At 45.9% G+C, this 24727-nt stretch overlaps 1 protein-coding gene and 1 pseudogene across 10 annotated transcripts in view; one reads left to right on the top strand and one right to left on the bottom strand.

Moving 5' to 3' along the window:
• Nucleotides 1-24727, bottom strand: part of LOC146201241 (glycoprotein-N-acetylgalactosamine 3-beta-galactosyltransferase 1-like) — a 201685-nt gene that overhangs the window by 76432 nt on the left and 100526 nt on the right. For 4 of the 10 annotated variants that reach the window (XM_084595722.1, XM_084595725.1, XM_084595721.1 and 1 more), the window contains exons 2-3: nucleotides 23202-23256; nucleotides 2792-2868 (exon numbers count right to left, since the gene is read on the bottom strand). Coding sequence is in view for 1 of the 10 variants with exons in the window: in XM_084595720.1 (XP_084451846.1) it covers nucleotides 23202-23252 (51 nt within the window). In the remaining 9 variants the exon portion in view is untranslated. Of the gene's footprint in view, nucleotides 1-2791; nucleotides 2869-5720; nucleotides 5864-23201; nucleotides 23257-24727 lie in introns of those variants that run through there. The other 6 variants (XM_084595724.1, XM_084595727.1, XM_084595730.1 and 3 more) reach the window with 4 other exon arrangements.
• LOC146201243 (uncharacterized) lies at nucleotides 16243-19163 on the top strand (annotated as a pseudogene).

Below are 24727 nucleotides of genomic sequence, written 5' to 3'. Positions count from 1 at the left end.
TAAAAATATATCGCTCAGAAATATATCGCCTGTGGCAAAGTATATATTGGCCAAACTAGAAGGTGTTTGAATGACCGTATAAGAGAGCACCGTAGGGCTGTTCAATCACTGGCTGGAGGGTCGGAATTGGTGAGGCGTTACAAGAGTTGCAAAGATTGTTTTCCGGTATGTGATGCTACGTCCGTGATGTACGTGGGGGCCGAAAAAAAAGAAAGGGAGATTATTGAAGCCTATCAAATTGACGAGGCGGGCGACATGTGTGTTAGCACCCCTTCCCTCGCGTTGGCAGAAAAAGAAATTATCTTCGTAATCGCATGCCACAAAGGAAAGAGGGTGGGGAGTGTGTGTGTGTGTGTGGGGGGGGGGGGGGGGGTGAGACCATATGTGAATGACGAGGCACCTGCGTGTGCTTAATGATTGTCATGTATATATATCATGTATTTGTACAGTAAAAACTAGTTGCAGTCTAGCGGGTGTCCCTTGTGTTTCGTGTTCTTTGTGTCCGTGTTTTTACCGCTACAAAATGATTCCTACAGTTCTTCGTTCTGTTGTCTTCACTGAGTCGTCCTCCACACGTGTTCCAGAATCGGAGCGCCCCACGGAAAGCAATCTTAATGAAAGGCCTGGGTCGGCACTAACTTTGTGACATTCCCTCCCCCTAAATACAATCACCTTTCCCTTCCTCCCCTCACCACCCTGGTTGCCATCTGCACAGATGCTTATGCGGCAATGTTAAAGACGGCGTCGTCAGCGATGTGAGTTGAAATCACGTGCATGGTAGCACGGGTACTGAGTGGTCGTACAACGGCACGTGACCAGGACACGTGGCCGTGGCCGATTTGGCAGACTGCCAACTCAGGCTTTTCGATTCGTACAGGAAGGTGAGCTGGGAATCCCGTACATTCGGTATGGTTTGGTTAAGGGGGAAGGGGGGATTATATTCATGTTGGATTGTCTTTGACGAGACTGTATGCCAACGAGTGTGTGTGAGATAACAGAGGTACAACTTAGGGGAGCGAGTGGTAAACTGCCTGCAAGCGAACGAACGGGAGCCATCAACGCTGTCGTCTCACACCGTTGAAGGTGCCCAGTCGAAGAAAAACGACACAGCCGTGTCAAAAATACGACAAAATATTATGCCGCTTTGATTTTTCACGTCAAATATTTCTGCGTAGTACTTTTTGTAGTTTTGCAGTTCTTTCTGTAGTATGTTTCTATACTTCGTAGTATTGTCTGTAGTATCTACACATTATGATGTTACTAACAGGATTTCGGTCAAAACCCGCACAGAAAATTTATTAACATCGCTTCTTTGGCTATTTGGTGCATGCTTGAATTGGTGAAAAACTGCGCCGAACGAAACACACCACAAGGAAGAAGACGAGACACAGGCGCTACTCACAACTAAATTTTATTGATGACCACGAGGGAGCTTACATAGGTGAAGTTTCAATGGGAAAGAAGAGTGGAATGAAAGAAATTTCGTGTCGGGGGAACATGGAGGAAAGATATCAGATTTAGCGGACAAGTAAGAACATTTGGTTGCGCACGTAATCAAGTGCAACAGATAGAGGGCGCGTTTGAATGAGACGAAGATTCTTGGAAAGAGTAAGGATAAGACGGCACGTGTTAGTTTGAAGGCTTTTCACATTAAGAAGTTTGGCAGTAGGTGTATCAGAACCCCCTCATTATCTCTTCTTGCCTCCGAATTTAAGTTTTTAGGTGCTGTTATCCATTAATCCTTTGTTATTTTGCTGTTTCCTTGCGTCCTCGATGGTCGTTTCTTGTTTCCCATATTTTTCATCTCACCCTTCTTTCTCCTTGAAACTTCACCTATATAATCTCCCTCGTGGCCTTCAATAAAATTTAGTTGTGAGTAGCGCCTATGTCCCGTCTTCTTTCTTGTGGTGTGTTTCCTTCGGCACAGTTCTTCAGCAATTAAAGAACATTTGTGATGGCAGAAAATTTCTCTTTTTTTTTCCACTCAACGAAGACTAAATGAAATAAAATTGAACCATTGTGCTACCGCTGTTTCTTTCGTATGCATTTTTACACAGAGTTTCCACGTCATCAGATCATATCACACGCAATGATATTTCCATGCACTCTATACTCTCCTTCCGATGTGCCTGCAGCTCCATTGTTTTATACAGCGCAAGTTTTTGCTTACACCCTATAGGCTAGTGCATAATCGGGTGATTTATACGCCCAAAATTAAATGCATGTCTGTACACGCCCAATCGAAAACAAAACAAACTACCTAAATTAACCATACTAAAGTACAGCAAAATATTCGGCAGTTCTGTTTTATAACGTCAGACTGTTCTGTAGTTTTGTATACCTGCACTACTTTCTGTTCTAACTACACAAAACTGTGATGTTACTAGAGAAAATTCTGTTGTCACAAAAGGTTCTCTGTCAGCAGCGGCACAAAAATTCTGTTAAGACAACGGACATTTTTATGTGATTTTTTATCGACTAGAGCACATTCACCTCCAGAGTGAAATACGTCAGGCTACTGCTACTAATATACAACCATAACGATCAAAAAAACATTAAATCGACTCCGGCCCGGGTCCTCCTTTCAACATTGCATATATAGTTTTCTCCCATGCAGTCTCAGAACGGCCAGTTAAGCATGGAGCGTCCATCGCCCAAGAATTTGTTTTACAACGTTCGCTCCGGTTTTGGTGCATTCCATTAATTGTCCTTCTCTCGCTACGCTGACGTACCTTTAGCGCGCGGAGTACGTCTCTGGATAATAAGCCGGTATAAAGGGGTGTATACGTACGTCAGCGCTGCCGTCGTCTACTGGCACCGCTCTCACGGTGTCGGCTGCTGCAGGGCATCATGAAGACTTGCGTAGCCCTACGAGAAAAGAACTGAGTTACGGGCGCAGCGTCTTCGATAAGCGAAAAAGAAAGACGGCGCAGACAGCGCCTCGATCGAACTGCCAAACGCTAATGTACGGACTCGCCATAATTGCCCCCTCCCAGTGGACGGCAAGCGAATCGCGTGCAGCCTCACATCTGCGGAGGGACACTGAAGCTCGTCCTTGGCGAGGAAATATTCCACAAATTTGCACAGCGCCATCACGAACGCGTATGGGCAAGTTGTTTGGTGACATGAATTAGTGCCATTAATTAACACTAATTACTAATCGGTCGTACTTCTCGTACAATGCATCTGCTTATCCTCAATGTACGAACAAGGCCTTTAAGGGGCGCAGTCAGCCACAATCTGTGCAATCAGTACGTGTCAGTTCCAAAACGCACTTCCATGGCCATGCTCTTCGACCTTTCTGACCTTAGGTCGACTACCCTGTAATACATACTCGTATTCTAGACGCTATCTAGCATGCCTACTTAACAGTCAAGGATCCTCTGACAGGGTCAGTCAGTCGCCATAAAAAGTGTCATTCGAAGGCGCGGTTAATATGCACCAACCTTGACCGCATCTTTGTGAGGAAGTATGCGGAAAGGCCAATGCGGTTATATAGCCGCCTAGTTTTTTTTATAACCTCCTTGGGAAAAGCTTGGCTTTCGCGCTCTGATCCATATAATTGTCATACATGTACGCAGGGCTAGGCTTCAAAACAGCGTTTTAAAAGACCTTTCGAGCAGAGGGCAAAATTTGGTCAATTTGCGGATTATGCGCTAGATTGCATGGAGCGAGGACCTGTCTGCTAGGAATCTCACCCAAACTAAAAGAAACGCCACAATGTAAGACATTAATGGTGTTTTGGAAGAGAGACAGCAATTTTAAATGGCTATAGAATAGAGATTTCTTTCCAATGACTATAGTGCCCCTCTAACATGCCCAGTACCAAAGACCATTCGTACTCTATGCGTCCGTTGCCCACCTGGCATGCAGAGGGGCCGGGTTCGAACCCTATGGCGACAAATTTTCGTTATTTAATTACTTCTTTTTTCTGAAACACCAACATCAGAAAAAGCCTTTCGCCAATTTCGGCTTCATTTGGACATCCCTAATTCATTAACTTTATTTGAATTCGTTTGAAATTGACGTCATGACTCTGTAGACCAACCAAAGTTTTTCGACATGTTTGTTGGCGCAATGTCAGGCTGCGGTGACAGCTTTCCGGCCGAACGAACCCAATGCTCTTAAAATCAAATGGACCCACTGCCATAAACACAGAATCGCAGTTGTTCCGCATCACACCCGTTCCAACGCTTTAAAAAAGCGTGCTCCCGATTGCGCACACGAGGATGTTGCGCGCTCGAATGAAGCAATGGCCACGCATGAATTGCTCTGGAGTTCGGCGTGTTGAATCCAACCAGACTACAGACGATATATAGTGAAACCGCATCCAGACAGCCTTGCTCCCCTGCGAGAGTGGGCATATCCGAAGACATGGTCGCATTTCTCTCATTTTCCCGACGTGCAAGGACACTGTGCTGCCGATCGTTCAGGATGCCCTAAAGGCGACCGTGTGCGGTTTCGCCGCACAATAGACGCATTTTGCAGACGCAAGCAAACAATCACCAGTTCGTCCTCAGTTCGGTCTTTCTGCTTTTTTTGTGCTATCAGTTTCATTCTACTGCCCAGAATTACTTATTCATTGTACTGCCAAATAGTACTGATTAGAGATGCCCAAAAGCACTCATGAACTATTTTTGTTGATCGAATATTTAGGAGAAACCCCCAATGTAAAGTAGACTTGTAGCAAGGGAGTAATCACTTCCTTACTATGAACTATTTTCGTATAATAGGTGTAATTTTTCGAAACAGTAAGCAGACGTCTTGTTCGCGAAACTTGAGGTTGACAGGCTCAATTCGATATCCGCCCTTTCTTCACTAACCGCGCGCAAACTGTTAACTACGAGTATGGCCTTTCGAAACGAGCACTCAGGTGGTGCTACTCCTAATGTATAACTGTTGCCCTCCCGATATTCAACTCATCATTGCTTGTTTCCCTGATAACTTACCGGAAGACAGCAAATTAACACCATACGTGACCTGTTGTCGTTGATGCAATCTGCTTGCAGCTTATCCTTATAGCCCGCAGCAATGTTTCGTCGAGAGAAGCGCAAATGACGCGAATATGGCATCACTCACGCTGATGAGGGCGCTATTTTCGCGCCACATTTGATACAAGAGTACACTGTTATGTTGAATTATTTTTTTCTATATTTCGTGGGATTTAATTTTTGAAAAATTAAAAGGATCACGCTAAGGCAACTCATTTGCAAGCACCTGGGTCGGGCAACGTTCATGGCGGTCAACACCGTTCCTATTCACCTGAGTGCTTAAATCCGGCAAGAGTGAAGGAACGGGCTAGTTAATAAATCATCTTGGATAGCAAAACAGCGCACTTCAAAACACAGACACAGAAAGGGAACGTGTTCCCTCTCGTTCCCTTTTTGTGTCTGTGTTTTAAAATGTGCTTTTTTGCTTTCCAAGATGTTTAAATCCGGAATTACAATGCTAATTAATCGATATTTGTGAATTAAAGAAATAGGCCAGACGAAAAGGTACTAGTCCACGCTTCACCCCTTAAAATAAAGCGCGTTATTTCAATTCGGAAGAATATTTCTTTTGTAATTACTGATCATTTTTAGCTTCAGAGGCACGTATGTACAATATAGTCGCGCTAGCTGCGCGTCTCGGTCACGACCGCCGCGCTAGACTGGAGGCGAAACACATTCACACTGAGATTTTGGTTCGCCTGAAAGAAGCAGAAATAAATTCTTACCCACCTCAGCACAGAGTGAGTGCATTTCGCCAGCACACAGATTCCGTCCGCGGATCGCAGCGAAACAAGAAACGCCTGACGTCAGACAAGCGGCGCAGCAGCAACGCCATTGTGCGCCGACAAAAAAGGCATCGATCAAAAGAGCGCTGAAGACGCGAATGGCCCAGTGCGCAGCCCTTTGGCGCGGGAGCTGTAAATATCATCCAGCTTGCACACTCTTCAACTCAGCAAAGGGCGTCACGCACCACTATGCCTGTACCGCTGACGCACAAATTTTAACAACGCAATCTCCTTCGACGGACTGGGCTACGACGCGGCAGTCCAGATAAGGGTCCTGAGCCTGAACCCTCCAAGGCTGTCTCAACCCTCTTCAGCTGTTCGCTAATGATTCATTTCTTGTTTTCTTCGTACTGTACCGCTTTATTTTGTACCTTTCCGTTAAATCAGTAAAATGGCAGCGTTGGTTACACGCGTAGTGGGTAAATGCGCGTGAAGGCGACATGCGGACAATGAATCACAGAGGCGACCGGTCTTCATACGTGTTGATCGATAATGCTTACCGCTAAAAGGTCACCGAGAGCAGTAGTACAATACAAGCACAGCTCGAGATTGGTGTCTTGAGACTACAAGTGTAGCATTTTTCACAGAGGACAACCTTTATGTCGTGGTTTTTTATGTAGGCATAGGCCATCAACCATTGCGGGTTCGAGCGTGGCGCGAGCCGACGCCCCGATCAGCTTTCACCACGCATACACTAAAAACCGCAGCGCGCACTCAACCTCATCGGGAAGAACAGCTCTTCGCTGCAAAGACATAAGCCTCCTAGTTCGCAAAGGAGACGTTTATTCAACGCCGTCCTCCAGCGGTACAGTCACCGCGTCCCGGGAGCGCGCGAGGAGAAAGGCTCCGCTGCGCGCACGAAGTGACCAGAAATGCGCTCCGCAAGCACGCAAGGGCGCGCTGTGATCTCTCTCGCGCGCGGTGACCAAAGGTTTTCTTTGAGAGAGAGTGGGCAACCACCGCAACGCACGCCTGTCGCGGATCGTTGGATCACGATCGACAGGCTCGAGCTGCGCTCTCAGGTACGACCTGCAGCGGGCGAACTCGAGTACACACTGGTATGCGCGGACAAAAGCCGCCGGACAAGACCCGTAGCGTGCGCACCTTCCGATGTCTCGGAGGGGTCTCCCCTGAACCCCGCTCGGATGGGTCGCGCGATGCGGCCGTCGAAGCGGTGCCGTGTTCCCGCCAAAAGGCACCAATGAGAAAAGCCACTGGGACGCCAGGGCGGAGCTGTGGCCGAACGACAATGATGTATGCGGTTGCGGAAACACAACTCCAAGAATTGTAAGAGACTCCTGTGCACCCAAAATGGTGCTGGGCGGGGAACAACAGACGAGAGAGTCGCAAGGGTGGTGGTTTTGAAGTGATGTGGCACTGAGGCTTGCGTGGCGTGCGCCCGAGAAAGAGTGTTGTGACCACCTGTGGGTCCTTGGTGACGTGATGGGGGTGCCCGTGGCAGTGTGTGTTGTCTACATCTCTATCCACAACCCGCGAGAGAGTGGAAATGCCGGCATGATGGAATGTCTGCGACGGGATGCAATGAGGTGGGCTGAAGATAGAGAAATAATAGTGATGGATGACTTCAATGGGCACACTGAGGAGCTCGATGGGTACACCGACACCAATGGGAAATTGCTAAAGAAGTTCACAGAAGACCTGCACGTTGTGGCTGCGAACCTGGGCCCCAGCTGCAATGATCAGGTCACCTGGTGCGCCCGTGGCAACCTCCATTGACTGCCTTGCTGTCCTTTCATCAGCGCAATCCCTACTCCATAATGCTTTAATGTCACAAATCAAAAAAGGGAATTCTCTAAATAGTATACGTGATTTGGAGATCATAGGCAGCTGAATAATTTTTGACAAAAACAAGTTTCGGCTTGCAAGATCCCGAGCCCCGTGGAACAAAAAAGTAAAGTAAATGAGGATATGGTCAGAAATACCAACGTGAACCTGTTTTGTACGATCCTGAATGCTGTTAGAACAAAATAAAAGATCAAAAATTGAGGAAGCAGCATCTGTTGCTCGCGTTGTACAAGAACTGTTTGGGTCAGGTTATATGCAAGTAGCATGTCAAGCAACACTTCAGAACTGTGGGCGTCAACTGATCCACACTTCATTTCTACCCAATTTATAGCCGGAAGGTTAAAGTATCCAGCCACTATGATATTTTGATCACAGTATTTTTTTACGTAATAATTCTGGTGGGGATCCCAGTGGCCTGTAAACACCCGCAATAATGACTGTGCTGCCGCGAAATTCAACTTTGCAAAATGCGCTTTCGTGAGCATTGTTAACTTCTGGTAACGCAAATGATGAAAGCCCGTTTTACAAGGACTGCAGTACCGCCCCCTTTTGTTTCACGATCCTTTCGATAGCAGCAATATGAAGGTGGAAATACGCAGTTACCCGGGATATCATCGTGAAGCCAAGTTTCTGTGATGATGGCTACGTGGGGATCATACGAAAGAAAAATACATTCAAGTTTTTCTGACTTATTGCGCACGCTTTGCGCATTCAAACAAGCAATTCGAAGAAGCTTCTTCGCAGGCTTCTCTTCAGCCTGAGAACGTCAATCATCTGATTTAGTACTTTTGCGAAACAAAACTCTGCTCTTCTTATTACTGTCCCATATATATACATCCTCGTTTAGAAACAACTTGTCGTGAACCAGTTTCATTTTGTCATTAGGACCGCTATCAACTAATCCGGACTGCCATAGTTTCTTTCTTATCTGGAAAGTTTCTTGAGAAAAATCGTCAGAAATTGATGTGCCAGAAACCTTTAGTATTGAACAGTTCTTACACAGGGATATATTTTCATTGTGGTTGTATGAGCCGACAATCACAGGTCGTGTATGATCCTTTCGTGGCCACTGAACTTACACTGACGCTAAGCTTTTCCCCAAAAACCTTGCGGACAACGTTGATTTCCAGATCCTGTCTATTTTCGTTCGAGCTTTCCTTAATACCAAAAACCAAAAGGTTACTGCGCCGAGCACGGTCTTCAATGTCAACAAGTTTGTTATTCTGAGCCAACAATGCTTCTTCAAGATGGTGTATCGTTTCTTCGAGATTTTTTTTTATTTTAGATTCATTCACTTCGGTTAACTCTAAGACCTCGTATAATTTGGTAAGCTTTTTATCTAGTTCTGAAAGGGTAGCATCACGTACTCTACCGGCATCTTTTATCTCTTGAAGTTCGTCAAGGAAGACATTTAGTTGCTCTGCGACGTTGGGGCCGGGATTACTTTCCACATCGCCACAAAGCAGGAGTAGCAAAACACACCAACAATAGAAATCTGAGCACATTCCGGTGGCTCATGCTGTTAACCTGTTTTTTTTTTCACCTTTCTTTTTTTCTTGCTCTCGCTTGGAAGCGTTGCTATATCTATTGCCTTTTGTTGCACTCCTGGCAGTAACTGTCGGGCCCAGTCCCTCAAGCCTCTTGTTGGCTTTGACGGGCCTGAACCATATTGTATCATCTACAAAGTGGCAATAAACACCATTATTATTATTATTATTATTATTATTATTATTATTATTATTATTATTATTATTATTATTATTATTATTATTATTATTATTATTATTATTATTATTATTATTATTATTATTATTATTATTATTATCATTATTACGCTGTTCCGACTGTGCGAAACGTATTAACTCGAAGTGCGTCACTTGGGCGGGTTATGAGCTATACAACTCTTGAAGTCTGGCTCACGGCAATTTGTGTGCAATTTGTGTGCGTCGTCAATGCTGCCTTTCCTCGCGTGAGGAAAATAGCACGCGTGTTTCCTGTCTTCAAGCCAGGAAACAAATCTCATGTTTCTAATTATCGTCCGATTTCTCTTCTATGTGCAGACTCTAAGCTTTTAGAATTAGCGTTGCACGATGTACTTTCCTTCCATCTCAAACATATCATCATACCGAATCAACATTGCTTCATATCGGGTTGCTCTACTTCAACCAACCAAGTCACGTTTATGACATATGCCTCCGCAGCAGTCCTTCAGAGAGGTCAGGTTGACACTGTGTGCTGTGATTTGAGCAAAGCGTTCGACGTTGTTACTCACTCATTACTACTTGTAAAACTTCTACTCTCTGGTGTCGAAGTCTCAATCGTAGCCCTCCTATGCAACTATCTCCTTGATCGCTCCTGCTTTATCAGTGTCAATGAACAGACTTCCTTCGTTTATCCTGAAACCAGTGGAGTTCCTCAAGGTTTTGTATTAGGTCCGCTTCTCTTCTCCGTTTTTATTAATGACGTTTTCTCTGTCATCAAGAACTCCTTGTTACTTTTTTATGCTGATGATATAAAAATATTCAAGGTCATGCCTTCTTTTCAAGATTACTTGTTGCAATCGGACATATCTGCTTTTTCTGATTAGTGTGCGAAGAATCGACTTACCCTCAATTCTTCCAAAAGTAGGGTTGTCTCATTTACTCGTAAAACGCATAGCTTTCTCTAGCATTATTCTGTGAATTCAGTGCTGTTGGACAGGGTTGATGAAATTAATGACCTTGGTGTACTTTTTGACCGCACCCTCAGCTTCTCCTCTCATACTAAACGCATTGCTCAGCGGGCTATGCGGACACTCGGATTCGTCTGCAGACTTTCAAGAGAGTTCCGTACTCCCCTTGCATTCCTTAAAGGGACACTGCAGCGGTTTTCAAATGTACCAATACTATAGGCTTTTGAAGTAGATTATTTGTTTATCATGCCTGTGAAGTTATTTTTTCGATTATACATAAACCACCTGCGCAATCGTCGACTAAAAGCGCGCAATTCAAATTTCCCGCTCCCCGCGCGACAGCTACAGAGGAGGAAAGCGGAGGGAGAAACCTCGCTTCTCCGTTCGTCGTGACGTCACCGTTAGGAGCCGGAGGCATTCAGAGCCAACGGAGGGAGTCTTCGGCGTGCGCTGTTTCTCGTTTTGCGTACGTTGCGGACGTACAAAACACGTCAACTTAGTGTTGTGCACCTGATACAACACAGCTCTGCATGTGTACGGATGCACGAACAGCTGCGAACGCAACGACGTGATCTTCCATTGTATTAAAAGCTCGCGGCGCAATGCGGCGTTGCTGAGAAGAGAGATAAATTCAAGCCGACCAAAGGAAACATTCTACTCGAAGCATTTTCGTAACTGTGACCACATGAAGTTGTTTCTAATGCGATTTCTATAGGGCTTTGACAAAAAGGCATGGCTGAACCGTGACACGGTTCCTTCTGTTTCCTTGTACAAAACAGTCGGGACAGTCATCTGCGATCCGTTCATGGACTGCTATCTCATGATGGGACGATCAGACAGCATCGGCGCATGGTTGTATTCGCGTGTCTCTTTTTTTTTGCCCGAAAGCTTTGCGCAACGGCTTCTGTGCTAAACATGGACAACGCATCAGTAGCGCGCGCTGATGATTTTTGCGAACTAGCAGATGATTAAGAAGAGTCTACTGCTGTGTCGAGCTATCAGGCACGTGCCTGATATGTTCGTGGAACCCTCAGGGGAGTATTATTAGAAGGTAAGGAGTGTACCGCTCAGCTGGGTAGAGGCGCATTCAGGTAGGAGCGCAAAGAGCGAGGTTTCCTTCGGTGCGTCGAAGCAATTAATCATCAAAGTTGTTCATACATAGCCATGCGATTTTGCACCCGTTGCTGCCTTGTCATTTTACATAGTCCTGTCTTGTTTGGGAATGCACATTAAGTTGGAAATGAAAACGACGAAGCTCTTGTAAGAAAATACATTTCGGAACACGGTTTTCTCATGAAGGTATGGGTGCGGAGGAGCTGCAGCTTGGCTTTCAACATATATCAGCCGTCAATTCCGTACACGTGTATTGTGACAGTACGATAAAGAGGAAAGGCTTTCAACGTCTGCTAAATGTCCTATGACAAGCAGCATTCTGCGCGCATTTGACTTGGTCTCCAGCACAATGGCCCCGTCAATGCCTCGTATCCATTTCAGAGCTCAACAACCGCGCTTCGCTTATTGTTCATTGTCTGGTGGCAGCTGTGTACTGCTTCACCCTTTCTATAAAATTCTTCTTTCCCCAAGATACCACGACTGGCATTCAAAGCAGGATTTGGTACACCAAGCTTTGGGTTCATTTTTCACAACAATGACCTTTCGGGCGGGCGAGAGGCCTGAGACGGAGGTAGTTGGCTAGGGCATTGTTGGCTGCCTTTCCTTCCCAGGAAAATGCGGGCCGAGGTTTCGCTGAGGGCCATGTAGTTTCTGCTAATAATGACACACACTATTTTTCAAAATGCCTGTAACTAAAGCAAGTTTTCATGCCAAATCTACGCTCCCCACAACGGAAGTGCTGCATCGTTTGTGGGCGCATCTGGTGCGGGTACATGCGGTGAAAATGCCGATGGTCATTGGTGTGGAAATGGCGTGCCATAATGACATTCACAAAGCCGCAGAGAGTTGCGATCAGCACACAGCGCAGCGAAGGAGCCGCATCGGCAGCTTCACCGGTCCTCCAAATGTCGTCACCCGACGTCTTGGCCAATCACAGGCGGCGGCGCGACCCGCGGTAACCCCGTCGCGCGGGCTGCGTATTTCTGCTGAAAAAAAAAAAGACTATTTCTGATTTTTTCTGCCTAATTTTAACCTAATATTCGAGTTCGCAGCATGAAAAACTATGGCTTTCTGCTGAAAGCTCAACTTTTGCAAAAAGTGCTGCAGTGTCCCTTTAAGTTATATCTGTCCATATGCTTGCCGCTTTTGGAGTACGCGTCGGTTGTTTGGAGTAGCACTTGTAAATCGAACTGGAGCAAGGTAGACAGAGTACAGCAAAAAATTTTACGGATATTTCGATATCGCTTTCCTTGCTCAACTTCCTCCTCTCGCTCCACCAAGAGTACCCCACTTAATCTTCCGTCTCTTAACTGCCGTCGTGTCAGAGTAGATATCATTTTTTCCGTACAAGCTCCTTCATGGCCACATTATGTGCCCTCGGCTCTTAGAGAATATGCTTCTGCGCGTTCCGCGAAAGAGCATAAGGAAATTTAGACCGTTTCAAGTTTCTCCGTTTCTTCATTCCCATTCCCCTTTTGACAGAATGCAGATGTTATTTAACTCTTTTTGTCTTCATCTTGACATCTTCCAAAACTCGCTCTCTTCATTTATATTGGACGTTCGTAGCTTTGTACTCCAAACTGTATTTATCACATATAACCCACTTTCTAGCCTAAGTATTTAATTTACTTCACGTTTTGCTTTCTCTCCTGTTCACTGCTGTTGAAAGTATCTCGAACTGCTTTTTATCCGTTTCTTATTTATCATCATCATCAGCCTAGCTATACCCACTGCAAGGCGAAGGCCTCTCCCATATTTCTCCACTTAACCCGGTTCTGTGCTAGCTGCATCCATTTGACCCCTGCGAACGTCTTAATATCATCCGCCCACCTAACTTTCTGCCGCCCCCTGCTACGCTTACCTTCCCTTGGAATCCAATTGGTTATCATAAGGTACCATCGGTTGTCCTCTTAACGCACTACATGTCCTGCCCATGCCCATTTGTTCTTATTAATTTCCACTAGCATGTCGGTAACTTGAGTTATTTCCCTGATCCACTCTGCACGATTCCTATCTCTTAGTGTTACCCCTACAATGTTTCGTTCCATAGCCCTCTGAGTTGTCCTCAACTTAAATAGAACTCTCTTGGTTAGCCTCCCCGTTTCAGCCCCATAGGTGAGTATAGGTAAGAAGCAACTGTTGTATACTTTCCTTTTGAGCGACACCGGTAAGCTGCTGGTCATAATCTGCGAGTGCTTACTAAATACGCTCCATCCCAATCTTATTCTTATTTCCTTGTCATGGTCCGGATCTGTGGTTACTACCTGTCCTAAGTAGACATACTCGCCTACTACTTCCAGTGCTTCGCTACCTAACGTAAACTTCTGTTCCTTCCCGAGGCTGTTGAACATTACCTTAGTCTTCTGCTTATTGATTTTTAAGCCTACCTTTCTACTTTTCCTGTCTAGGTCATCAATCATTATCTGCAGTTCATCCCCCGAGTTACTTAGCAAAGCAATGTCATCAGCAAATCCCAGAGTACTGAGGTATTCTCCATCTAACCTTATCCCTAACTGCTCCCATTCCCAGTCCCAGAACACTTCCTCTAAGCAAGCTGTGAATAGTACTGGGGAGATTGTGTCTCCTTGCCTAACACCTTTCTTTATGGGAATTTTGTTACTTTCTTTATGCAGAACTATGGTTGCTGTGCAGCCACTATATATATATCTTCCAGCACTTTCACGTACGGCTCGCCTACACTGCGCAATGCCTGCATCACCACCGAGGTTTCAACTGAGTCAAATGCTTTTTCGCAATCAATGAATGCTATGTATAAGGGCTGGTTATTTATTTATTTTTCTTATTTATATTTTAACTTTAAACTTCTTTTTTTCGAATCTTACTGTCCCGCGTTCAATTCTATTCGTTTATTGTACTTTTCTGTATTTCTATCCTGTGTTTTAAGTACCACGCACTTGTTGCGCCTGGAATGGTTGTTTATTTTATGTATATTTCTATTACTATAATCAATGTCAGTTATTTGTGGTTTTTTCTCTATCTATTGTTTTTTTTTTTCGTGATGTGCTCTACAATTCTCTGGCTGTGTATATAAGACATGCTACTCATTGATTTCTTTCTTTCCGTGATGCCTTTCGGCTCAGTTTCATTTCATGTGTTATTGTTTCTTCTTTTGTGTTGTATCTGTGTGTGTAAAACTTGTGTGCATTTTTATTTATTTTTTCCTTTTTTATTTGTGCTGCAGCACGAAGACGACATGGTTGTTCCTGCGCACATTAAATAAAGATTGATTGATTGATTATCATTATTATTAAAATATTGCAAAGGCTTTCGAAACGGTGAACCACGAAATATTGTTGCGAAAACCATCTGCCCGGATTTAGGCGGCTATTCCGTGAGCTTTGGAAAAGTTAAGTTATTTACATGACCGTTCGCAAGTTATAGCTCTGGATATATCCACAGCCGTTAGCAGCCGACAGATTTTGAAGGCAGGAGTACCATAGGGGCCCATTCTATCACCATTACTTTTCAATTTATTTATTGATGACTTCGCGTCTGCAGTTTTAAACTGGACGGTCTTTCAGTACGGTGACGATATTTCCATATTTCCAACAAAACAGCTATGAAAAAGCACTGAACGAGGGTAGAGGAGGGGTGAGGTGGAGGGGGAAGCTTCAGTTCGCAGGTCGAGCCAACGTTTCGACAAGTGGACTTGTCTTCATCTGGATCTACAAAACAACAGTTTATTTACTACAAGAAAATATTTTTAATGCAATGAACTGCTTTTCTTCGAATGATCTTTTGATAGACCAATAGACAACTAAACTGGTATGTTTTAAAAATCTCTTAAACACAACAGTGTGGAACGAATCTGTTATTGTTTTTTTTTTGTTTTTTTGCTCCGACGCTGCGATATAGGTTGTCATTTTACTCCGATGACACTGTATAAAATATGTTGGTGTTTAATTTGGTAGCGATCTTGGCACAATCACATGACACATATTTGTTTGGTTTGGTTTGTAGTGTTTATCGTCTCAAAGCAACTCAGGCTATGAGAGACACCGTAGTGGAGGACTCCGGAAATTTCGACCACCTCGGGCTCTTTAACTTCACTTCACTTCACTTTATTTCCTTAAAGGCCTCTCTTGGAGGCATTACATAAGGGGTGGGTTTACAAGCATGAGAAAATACAAGCACAGGTCATTTTTTTTTTAAAATGAATTTTTAAGGCATCAATAAATGAAGACTGGCATGAGAGGGCGGCGACTTCGTGGGGAAGAGCATCCCAGTCCACAATTGTTCGGGGAAAAAAAGATCCTGAAAAAGTTTTGGTGCGAGCAACAGGCCGAGTTATCTGACGTGCACTGACATCGCACAGCACGCGGCCGCCTTGTTTTTCACACATTTTTTTAGCAGATTACGAAGCAAGCACAGCATGGTTATTGTTTACAGTGAAATCTTTTCTTTCTTTCGCGGTCAAAAAAAATAGGGAAGATTACACTACCGCATATGACACAGGGATGCTGTCTGCATTTGGTTCGACTAAGTTATCCGCGATTATACTTCATGACTCGTCATTTCTGTTTATTGTCACTGGCGGAAAAGTATGACAGATCAACACCACCTAGACTAACTAAGGCCTCTTCATATCCTCCTCCTCGCGCCTACGTCATCTCACTACGACGGACCTCTTTCGTCGTCTCTCGTCTCGGCGCATATCCAGAAGGCGGGTGCGAGGGGTGCGAGTGGTTAGTCTAGGTGGTGTCCATGCTCAAACTGCAGTGCGAGATTTCGCCTTTGTGCAATGTGCGTCGCAAAAGTTTTGCTGATTTTTTTTTAGAAATAAGCACTGGATGAGTGGCGGTGACAGGTCTGCGCTGATGCTGCAGTGTTTTCATCAAGTGTGCACGTTTTGAGAATGCCTGGACATTGCTGTGTACCGCGGTGCCGCGCAAACTATGATGGTGGGGATACAGTGAGAGTCTTCACGTTCCCATCGGACTCAGTGAGGAGGGCTCAGTGGATAAAAGCCATCCATCGGGCCGATTTCACACCAGGAAAGCGATCGGTGGTAAGGCAAATATTCTTCTTTACTATTTGTTATCGACACTTTGCATCATTAACGCTACATAGATACTCCGAGATTATGTGTGCGTGATACTTACCTTAAAAATAACGAGGGACTTTAGCGAGTAAAGTAGTGGAAGGCGAAAGCCCGAGAAATCTCATCTTGTCTAGCGTTCCTGACATCTGCAATCCCACACTTGAACGCACGCCAAGGAACGCCCGCGACAGGATCGCGATGGCGTACCATCCAAACGCACACTTGTCGGATCAACATAGACTACTTCCTTTACTCCCATGTTCTTGAACCGTCGCTCTAGAGCTTCGGCTCGTTTGGCCCTTCTTTCGACATTAAATTCTGGATGCATATTCCTAGGGAAGGGGGGGACTACCAAGGCATTCCTGATTTCACTATAATTTGTGACTTTTTTTTTTTAACTCCCCTATCTGGGTTGAGGCCTACTTTTGCAAGGATTACCCTGCCCGTCTCGGTCGTGCTTAGTCTCTCTAATTGGGAGACTCGCACTGCCTCCGCCAATTCCGCCTACGTGTTATGCACCCCGAGTTCGAGCAGTCGTTCGCTCGAGGTACCCATGGGCAGTCCTAGCGCCTTCTTAACGCATCTTCGAATCAGGCAGTCTAACTTCTCTTTTTCGCCGGCCTTGATGTCCAGGTAGGGTGTGGCGTAACTGATTCTGCTTATTACGTATGCCTGGATTAGTTTTAGTAAATTTCTCTCCTTGAGGCCTCTTCCTTTAGTGGCGACTCTCCTCAAGAGCCCGAGGGTTTGCATCGCGTAACTTTCTAATTTTTTCAGGACCTCTTCGTTATGGCCGTGGGATTGTAGTCTATGTTGATGCGGCAAGTGGCAGAACAGGTGCGGCGGTAGCCTCGGTAGTCGATGGCTGAGGGGCACCGGTATCCACGGCAGCCATCAGAGGCCGCAACATAAAGACTGCGGAGGAAGTTGCGATAGCGCTAGCTTGCGTAGGAACGGAAGCCAAGTTCATAATTAGCGACAGCAAAACTGCCATTCAAAATTTTGGGAAGAGGAGGATATCGCCAGCGGCCAAAATCCTCACCCAAAGAACGATAAATAGGAAAATTAAGTTAAATTGGACACCCGCTCACGCTGCCGTCCCTGGTAACGAGGCGGCTCACGAGCTAGCCCGAGCTCTCTACTTCCGGGTAGCCGTCGAGCCCCCCGAACACTGGGCATACGACGAGCGTCTGCAAAATTACGGGGAAATCATCGACCATTATAAATTGGGATGTAGACTGGTACCCCCGCCAGATATTAGACTAAATAATAGAGAAGCTGTCGCGTGGAGGTGGCTACAAACTAATACGTTCATGAACCCGGTCTGGGCGTTTCACGCGCTACCAGACTTTAGGGACAATGATCTCTGCAAACACTGTGAGGCGAGAGGGACCCTCGACCACATAATTTGGGAGTGCCCACAATCTCCAGGGAGAGGGCAAAATATTACAAGTAGAGAAGCCTGGGATACCCTGCTGCGAAGCCCGGACCCTGCGATCCAGCACCGCACCGTCCATCTGGCGGAAGAGGCCGCAACAAGCCAAGGGCTACCTGCCAGCCTCTAATCCGCGGGCGTACGACTCCCCGTTTCCGATGGAATTAAAATTTGTACAACCAACCAACCACACTTGTCGGAGAAAGTGCGACGGATACTGCGCCTTTCCTCCAGAAGTCTCATCTTGTCTAGCGTTCCTGCATCTGAATTCCACAGAACGCACACCGAGGAACGCCAAGTGACAGCCGCCGCAAAAGCGGGACACACTTTGTCCACGACAGCATGAGCCATTAAAAGCTTTCGCCTTAAAAAGAAAGTTTCCATAGCTACGGTGCGAACCTTATTTTATACTTCGTGAATGTGACTTAGAGACACAGTATTACTGATATTTAGTGCGCGCGGACTTTAAACTAAATTGCGATCATTAGAACCTTAAAAGGTAGGGCTGCTGGGTTTTTTTTTACTTTCAGGTACTGCATCCTCGTAATGTCTCATTTCACATTCTAGGTCTGCGAGCGTCAATTTAAGCCTGCGGACATGGTCGACAAAACAAGTTACGTGGATGCGAAGACAGGGAAAGTGGTTGAAGCTAAGCTGAAACTGGTACTACTTGGACCTGACGCAGTACCAAGCATACTCCCAAACTGCCCAGCGTATCTTTCTGGTCCAGCTACAAGTGCCTCTCGAGAGGCCCCAGATGACGAGAAGGCGCATCTTGAAGCAGCTGCAATACAAAAAGCCATCAACCAGTTCATTGAGAAGCATTGAGAGGAAGAACACAGCAACAGAATTGACAGTTTTCAGGCTCTGTTAAGCGGTCTTCCACGCATCCAGGTTTCGGAATTTTGGAAAGTTGTTTCCTATTCTGAGTACATGCTGTTTCTAAATCTCGGTCTTGATTGTGCTCCAGCTATCAGAAAATCAGTTAAGTAACAAAGGACTTGTCCATAAGGCTGTTTTTTCAAGACGTAGAGGTGACCAAAGTTGATGGTGTAAACATTCCAGAAATTGTAAATGACATTCGGTGCCTAACAAATCTACTGGAAGCCATTGAGAGATTTGATAAGGTGTCTGCCTTCAAGCCCGTGGATAAGACAGATAGCACACTGACGCTTGTGCAGTCCCTTCTTGAGGATGCTTTAAACCAAGAATTGCAAAGCGAGGAGCGACAGGATGCTTTGACCTTCTTGTTGGAACACATATCCCTTCTTTCCAGCAAATCGCCCCGCTACTCTTCTGAGTTGCTCGTATTTTCGAGCCTTTTATTCACAATTTCTCCTCACGCCTATAAATACTTGAGAAGCGGCGGAGGTCTTATTCTTCTGCATGAATAAACTATCAGACGTGTCTGCTGTTCAAATGCCGTCAGTCCAGCAGCTGAGCAGCAGGACGCCTCATTCCTGTCGCATGCAAAAAAGGTTGTGACAACAATGAAAGATCATGAGAAATGTGCGGTTCTAATGATGGATGAAAAATGCATCTACAGACGGTATTTTGACCATAAGGGTGGCAACTATTGTCGGCATGGCCAGCAACAGCTCAAATGTAGCGAAAACGGCCCACGTTTTCATGATTCAAAGCCTCCTTTCATCGCCAAAAACCGTCGCTCACATTTTACCAGTTGAGCAAATAAATGCACAACAAATCGAAACTTTCTTGCTATTTGTTTCCAAAACGAGTGCAGAGACTACAGAATGTTCCAGCGTTTATAGAGCTGACTTTCTGAAGCTATGTTTATATCCGTAGCGTTATACTAACACTGGCACAATAAAAGCAGTGCTTCTGGCTTTTCATAAACTCATTTAGATTCTGTGCTGTTTCCTGAAACTTTAATCTTCTTTAGAAAATCCGCTGCACGAACATACAGACGTTTACTTGCGATATTGGAGCCAACTCAAAAGTTATGTATTACCTTCCTCCCTTCCCTAACGGCGCGGTTCAGGTGTCCACAGAAACAAGTGTGACAGATACTGCGCCTTTCCTTTCCTATGAACCAATTATTATTATTATTATTATTATTATTATTATTATTATTATTATTATTATTATTATTATTATTATTATTATTATTATTATTAATACTATTAAACAACGGGGCTTAAACACCAAAGAATGTTTTCGCATGCGGCAACAACCACAATTCTAGTAAAACAAGAATAAGCCCCCAGCAACGCGCAGCTTCCGCGTTCGTCGTAATGTGATGACGTCACGGAGGAGCGGAGAGGCCTTGAGTAGTCTAGGTGGTGTTGGCTGACATCGCACAGCACACGGACGCCACTTCGTTTCGCCTCCATCGAAACGCAGCCGCCGCTCCTTTCCTTTTCTGTGAACCAATTATTATTACTGTTATTAAAGGCGCAGCACGGGGGGACGCCCAGCGGGGCAGCTTCGTATATGCGCGAATCATCAGGTGAAGTAATCGGTCATAGCCGGACCTGACGTCATGATGATGTGAATTCCGGTTATTAGACATGACTGACGTCACATCCGGTCATGGTGACGTCTGTACCCTCATGTAGAAGCGGACGTGGCGTCATGATATCAATTCCGGTCATGGCGTCGCGTCCGGTCATGGTGACGTCACTACTGCGAACACATTCAGCTGCACACGATATACGGAACACTTCCGGCTTAAAAAGCATTGCTGCTAAAAGACGATCATACGCACTTGCACTCAGTGTTGTAAGGTATGGTATCACCTTGTTCGCACATTCTTCGCATAGCTGGCATGACCGCGTGAATTCTCTTTTGAAAAGCATGTTGAAAAGTATTGCCTATGAACTTTCTTCGGCCCCTGGCGTAAACAATTTCCTTCGTCTTCGATCATTTCAGTGCTTAAAAGAGATCGGGACACGGAGTTTGTAATATAAACTGTTTCCTGCATTTTATTTCTGATATGCCAAGCAACTAGACATCAAATTTTCAGCTTTTAATGTATATATTTTTTTCGTTTATTCGTGAACAGCTTGCTGACCTGGCGCAGCCGGTAACGACATAGGCCGACGTCTGTTTTGTAAGCCGATGTGGCGGACGAAAGAGCAGTCATGCCGCGTTTAGCGCAAAAGCTTTTTCGATCCGTCTAGGAAATGGCGGCGTCTGTGGGCGGGATCCAAATGCCCGCTGGAGTACGAAGACGCCAAGTGAAGTTTAAGGGACTGATTCGCTACCCTAACCCAGCGGAGCCCCTCATGATCAACGAGTGCTCAACGACGTCTTTCGTTGTTTTCATGCTAGGGCATCACATTGCAGACGAACATGAATTTCAATAAGACTGTTGCTATGACTTTCACTGCTCAAGAAACAGACTCTCAATGCACGTATAACACTCGCGGGCGCAGTCCTATCTTGTTAACGAATTCAAATACCTTGGTGTCAATTACACGATAACCTGGTTGGCACAATCATATCAAAGCAATCTGCCCTAACTCAATTGGATACGCGCTTCAAAAAACTGCGCTTAACAAGCGAGTTAGCAGCTTCACTAATCATAGATACCTATCTTCGAGTACCTTGTTTCGCAAGCGATATTCCAAACTGGAATCCGTTAAAGAGAGATTCAGTACAGCCGTCACGACCGTCGGTTTTCCCCGTCATCTGATTGACGCGCTTCTATCGTCCCTGCAGCTGCTGTTATATCGCTAGTGTAACAGCGTCTACCCATGCTGCCTAAGATTGCACACGGCCGACCAACATTGAAGCACGTACTTATCAGACTGACCACTCCTAATGCGCGGGGGCGGGCTCACCCATCGAACATTGTTCCTCTTGCTTCAGCCTTATGACATTGTTTTAATTTTCCTTCCACAGATTGCTGAATTGTGGAATGCCATAAATGGCTCTGTGTGTTTCTTGCTGACTAATGAGTTTCATGAAGCATTTCCTAACCATGTTACATGAAGCTTGTGGGATTCGGGCTTGCTGCGGCTGTCCTTTGCGCGGCCGCCGCCCGCTTCCCAGTTGTTCTCCTCGTTCCCTTTCTCCCGCCTGAGGCGGCGGAGAGGGGCTCGGACGACTTGTCACTGTCATTCGGGCTCCGCCCTGGCGTCCCAGTGGCTGTTCTCATTGGCGCCTTTTGGCGGGAACACGGCACCGCTTCGACGGTCGCGCTTGCGCGACCGTCCGAGCGGAGCTCTGAGAGAGACCCCTCCGAGACATCGCAAGGTGCGTACGCAACTGTTCTTGTCTGCCGGCCTTTGTCCGCGCAGACCAGTGTGTACTAGAGTTCGTCTGCTCCGGGTCTTACCTGGGAGAGCGAAGCTCGAGCCTGTCGATCGGGATCCAACGATCCGCGACAGGCGTACCTTGCGGTGATTGCCCACTCTCTCTCAAAGGAACCCTTTCGTCACTGCGAGAGAGAGATCACAGCACGCCCTTGCGTGCTTGTGGCGCGCACTCCGTGTCACTTCGTGCGCGCAGGGGAGCCTTGCTCCTCGCGCGCTCACTTGACACGGTGACTGAGTGTGTATGTGCGTTTGTATATATATGTGTGTGTGTGTGTGTGTGTGTGTGTGTGTGTGTGTGTGTGTGTGTGTGTGTGTGTGTGTGTGTGTGTGTGTGTGTGTGTGTGTGTGTGTGTGTGTGTGTGTGTGTGTGTGTGTGTGTGTGTGTGTGTGTGTGTGTGTGTGTGTGTGTGTGTGTGTGTGTGTGTGTGTGTGTGTGTGTGTGTGTCGCTGGAGGATGGCGTTTCAATAGACGTCTCCTTTGTGAACTTGGAGGTTTGTGTCCTTGCAGCGCAGTGCTCTCCTCCCGGTGGAGGTTGAGTGCGCGCTGCGGTGTTTCAGTGTGCGCGTGGTGACGGCTGATCGGGGCTTCGGCTCGCGCGACGCTCGAACCCGCGGTGGTTGGTGGCCTATGTCCACGTAGAAACCACAAGCTGTTGTACTGAACCCCGTATAAACCACCCCTGCTATATGTCTTCAATAAAAGAAACAGCAATGTTTGTGAATGGGTAAATGAAAATGACGCGACAGAATTAATGGCTCCCCTCGCGGATCCTCGGATGTGTGCATGCGCATACAGTCATTAGCATAATATCACACACGTGAAAGTAATTGAATTCTCGCAATGCAATTCCTGCAATTTAATTACTTTTTTCTGGCAATTTGTAAAATAATTATTTTTCCGGCGTAGTTATCTAGTGATGTAATGAATTACTTTAAAGGTGAAAATTACTACAGTACGCAGCCGCTCTTTGTATAGGCCCGCCTCGAAATCTAAGCTGGAACAAAGAGCCGCTGGCTTGTGATAAGCCAGAAATGGTCGCGAGAGCGCCGCTTACCTGTGCAGTCGGGCTGCTGCTTCGTTGCGGCTTTCGAGGCACGGTACCGGTCTGCCTACACAAAGAGAAAAGGTGCGTTTTAGGAAAAAGCAACTTCGAAATCACTGCATTCTTCGAGACGTATGTCGCCCAAAGCGTCTTTAGCGCACTGACGAGAGTTCTGTTTTCCCCAAAATAAGTTACCGCGGAAGATGCCGGAAGAGCGCACTCCATAGGATGCGTCAACAGAACGGTTACATCAAAGGCCAATTAAGTAAATAGCCCTTTCCGGCGGGTTCCAACGGTATATACAGCAAATCTCTGGCTACGAATGTCGTTTGCATCTCTAGTGCTATGAATGCGATGAGTGCACGACTCACGCTTGCGTTTTTGGTTGTTTTGTTGATATTGTCTCACCTTTCTAATGGCGCGTGCTATTGGAAAGCAGACGGAAGGAACAACAGAGCAACTTGATGTGTCTCTAAATTATGCATAATGCATTTTGAGACCTCTGCAGGAGCGTAAAAACTCCCTAGGAAGAATTAAGAGAACCAGGAAGGCACTTCATTTCAACAGCTGCAAACAGTGCAAAATAACTACGCCAATGTTCGAGCGTGTGATCATATACTGGGAAGAGGTAAAAAATAGTATGAGCGGGACATATTACAGGCTTTTTAGATTAGCAATCAGAAAAATGATTGTGTTAGTGGCACGTCCTTAACGAGCAAGGTACGTGTAAATATAGCTGATGTCATTTGCGTGATAGTTGTTGAAGATAGGTGGAATGTTTTCTGCGGTAACTGTGTGTATTTCATAAAACACAGTTGCAGTTTAGCCTCGTCCGTGCATCTCTTCTTGCGTCCGCGTCTGTTCTCATTGCTCTTTCTCCCGTTTTCTGCCAATTTCATAGAGGGTTGTCCATGGGACGTACATTAGCGGCAAGGGAGAAAACATTTTAGGCGGGGTTTTCTTGAACCTAGTTTGATGAGCTCTCTTTGGCACGGTTTAGTCTGGCTTGTGGCGAGCAGCGTCGACAGGGTGATCTGTTTCCGGCGTTAACGATCGCAGCCGTCCGACAGGTCCTGGCTCCTCTACCGTGTCTGGAGAGTCAGCGGCTGTCGGCCACTATCTACGTAGAAAGCAGAGTAACACCTCGCGCACGTTCAAAGCTGCTTACACTTGGGGACAGTTTTCTATTACTGCGCAACTAAGGCTATGAAGGTGGAGGTTTCCGAACAACGTTCTCGTGCACATTCAAAGCCGCCTACACTTGAGAAGTTTTCTACTGCTGCGCAGCTAAGGCTATGAGGGTGGAGGTTCCCGCACAACGTTCTCGTGCACGTTCAGAGCCGCCTACACTTGAGGACAGTTTTCCACTGCGCGCAGCGAAGGCTATGAAGGTGGAGGTTTTTGTACAACGTTCTCGTGCACGTTCAGATCTGCTTGCACTTGGGGACAGTTTTCTATTGCTGCGCAGCTAAGGCTATGAAGGTGGAGGTTTCCGCACAACGTTCTCGTGCACGTTCGAAGCTGTTTACACTTGGGGA

Source organism: Amblyomma maculatum, chromosome 2 (genome assembly GCF_055883805.1).
Source record: "Amblyomma maculatum isolate TAMU_Amacu chromosome 2, ASM5588380v1, whole genome shotgun sequence".
NCBI lineage: Eukaryota > Metazoa > Arthropoda > Arachnida > Ixodida > Ixodidae > Amblyomma > Amblyomma maculatum.
Note: the sequence above shows the minus strand (reverse complement) of the source record. Positions and strands in the feature narration are given on the sequence as shown.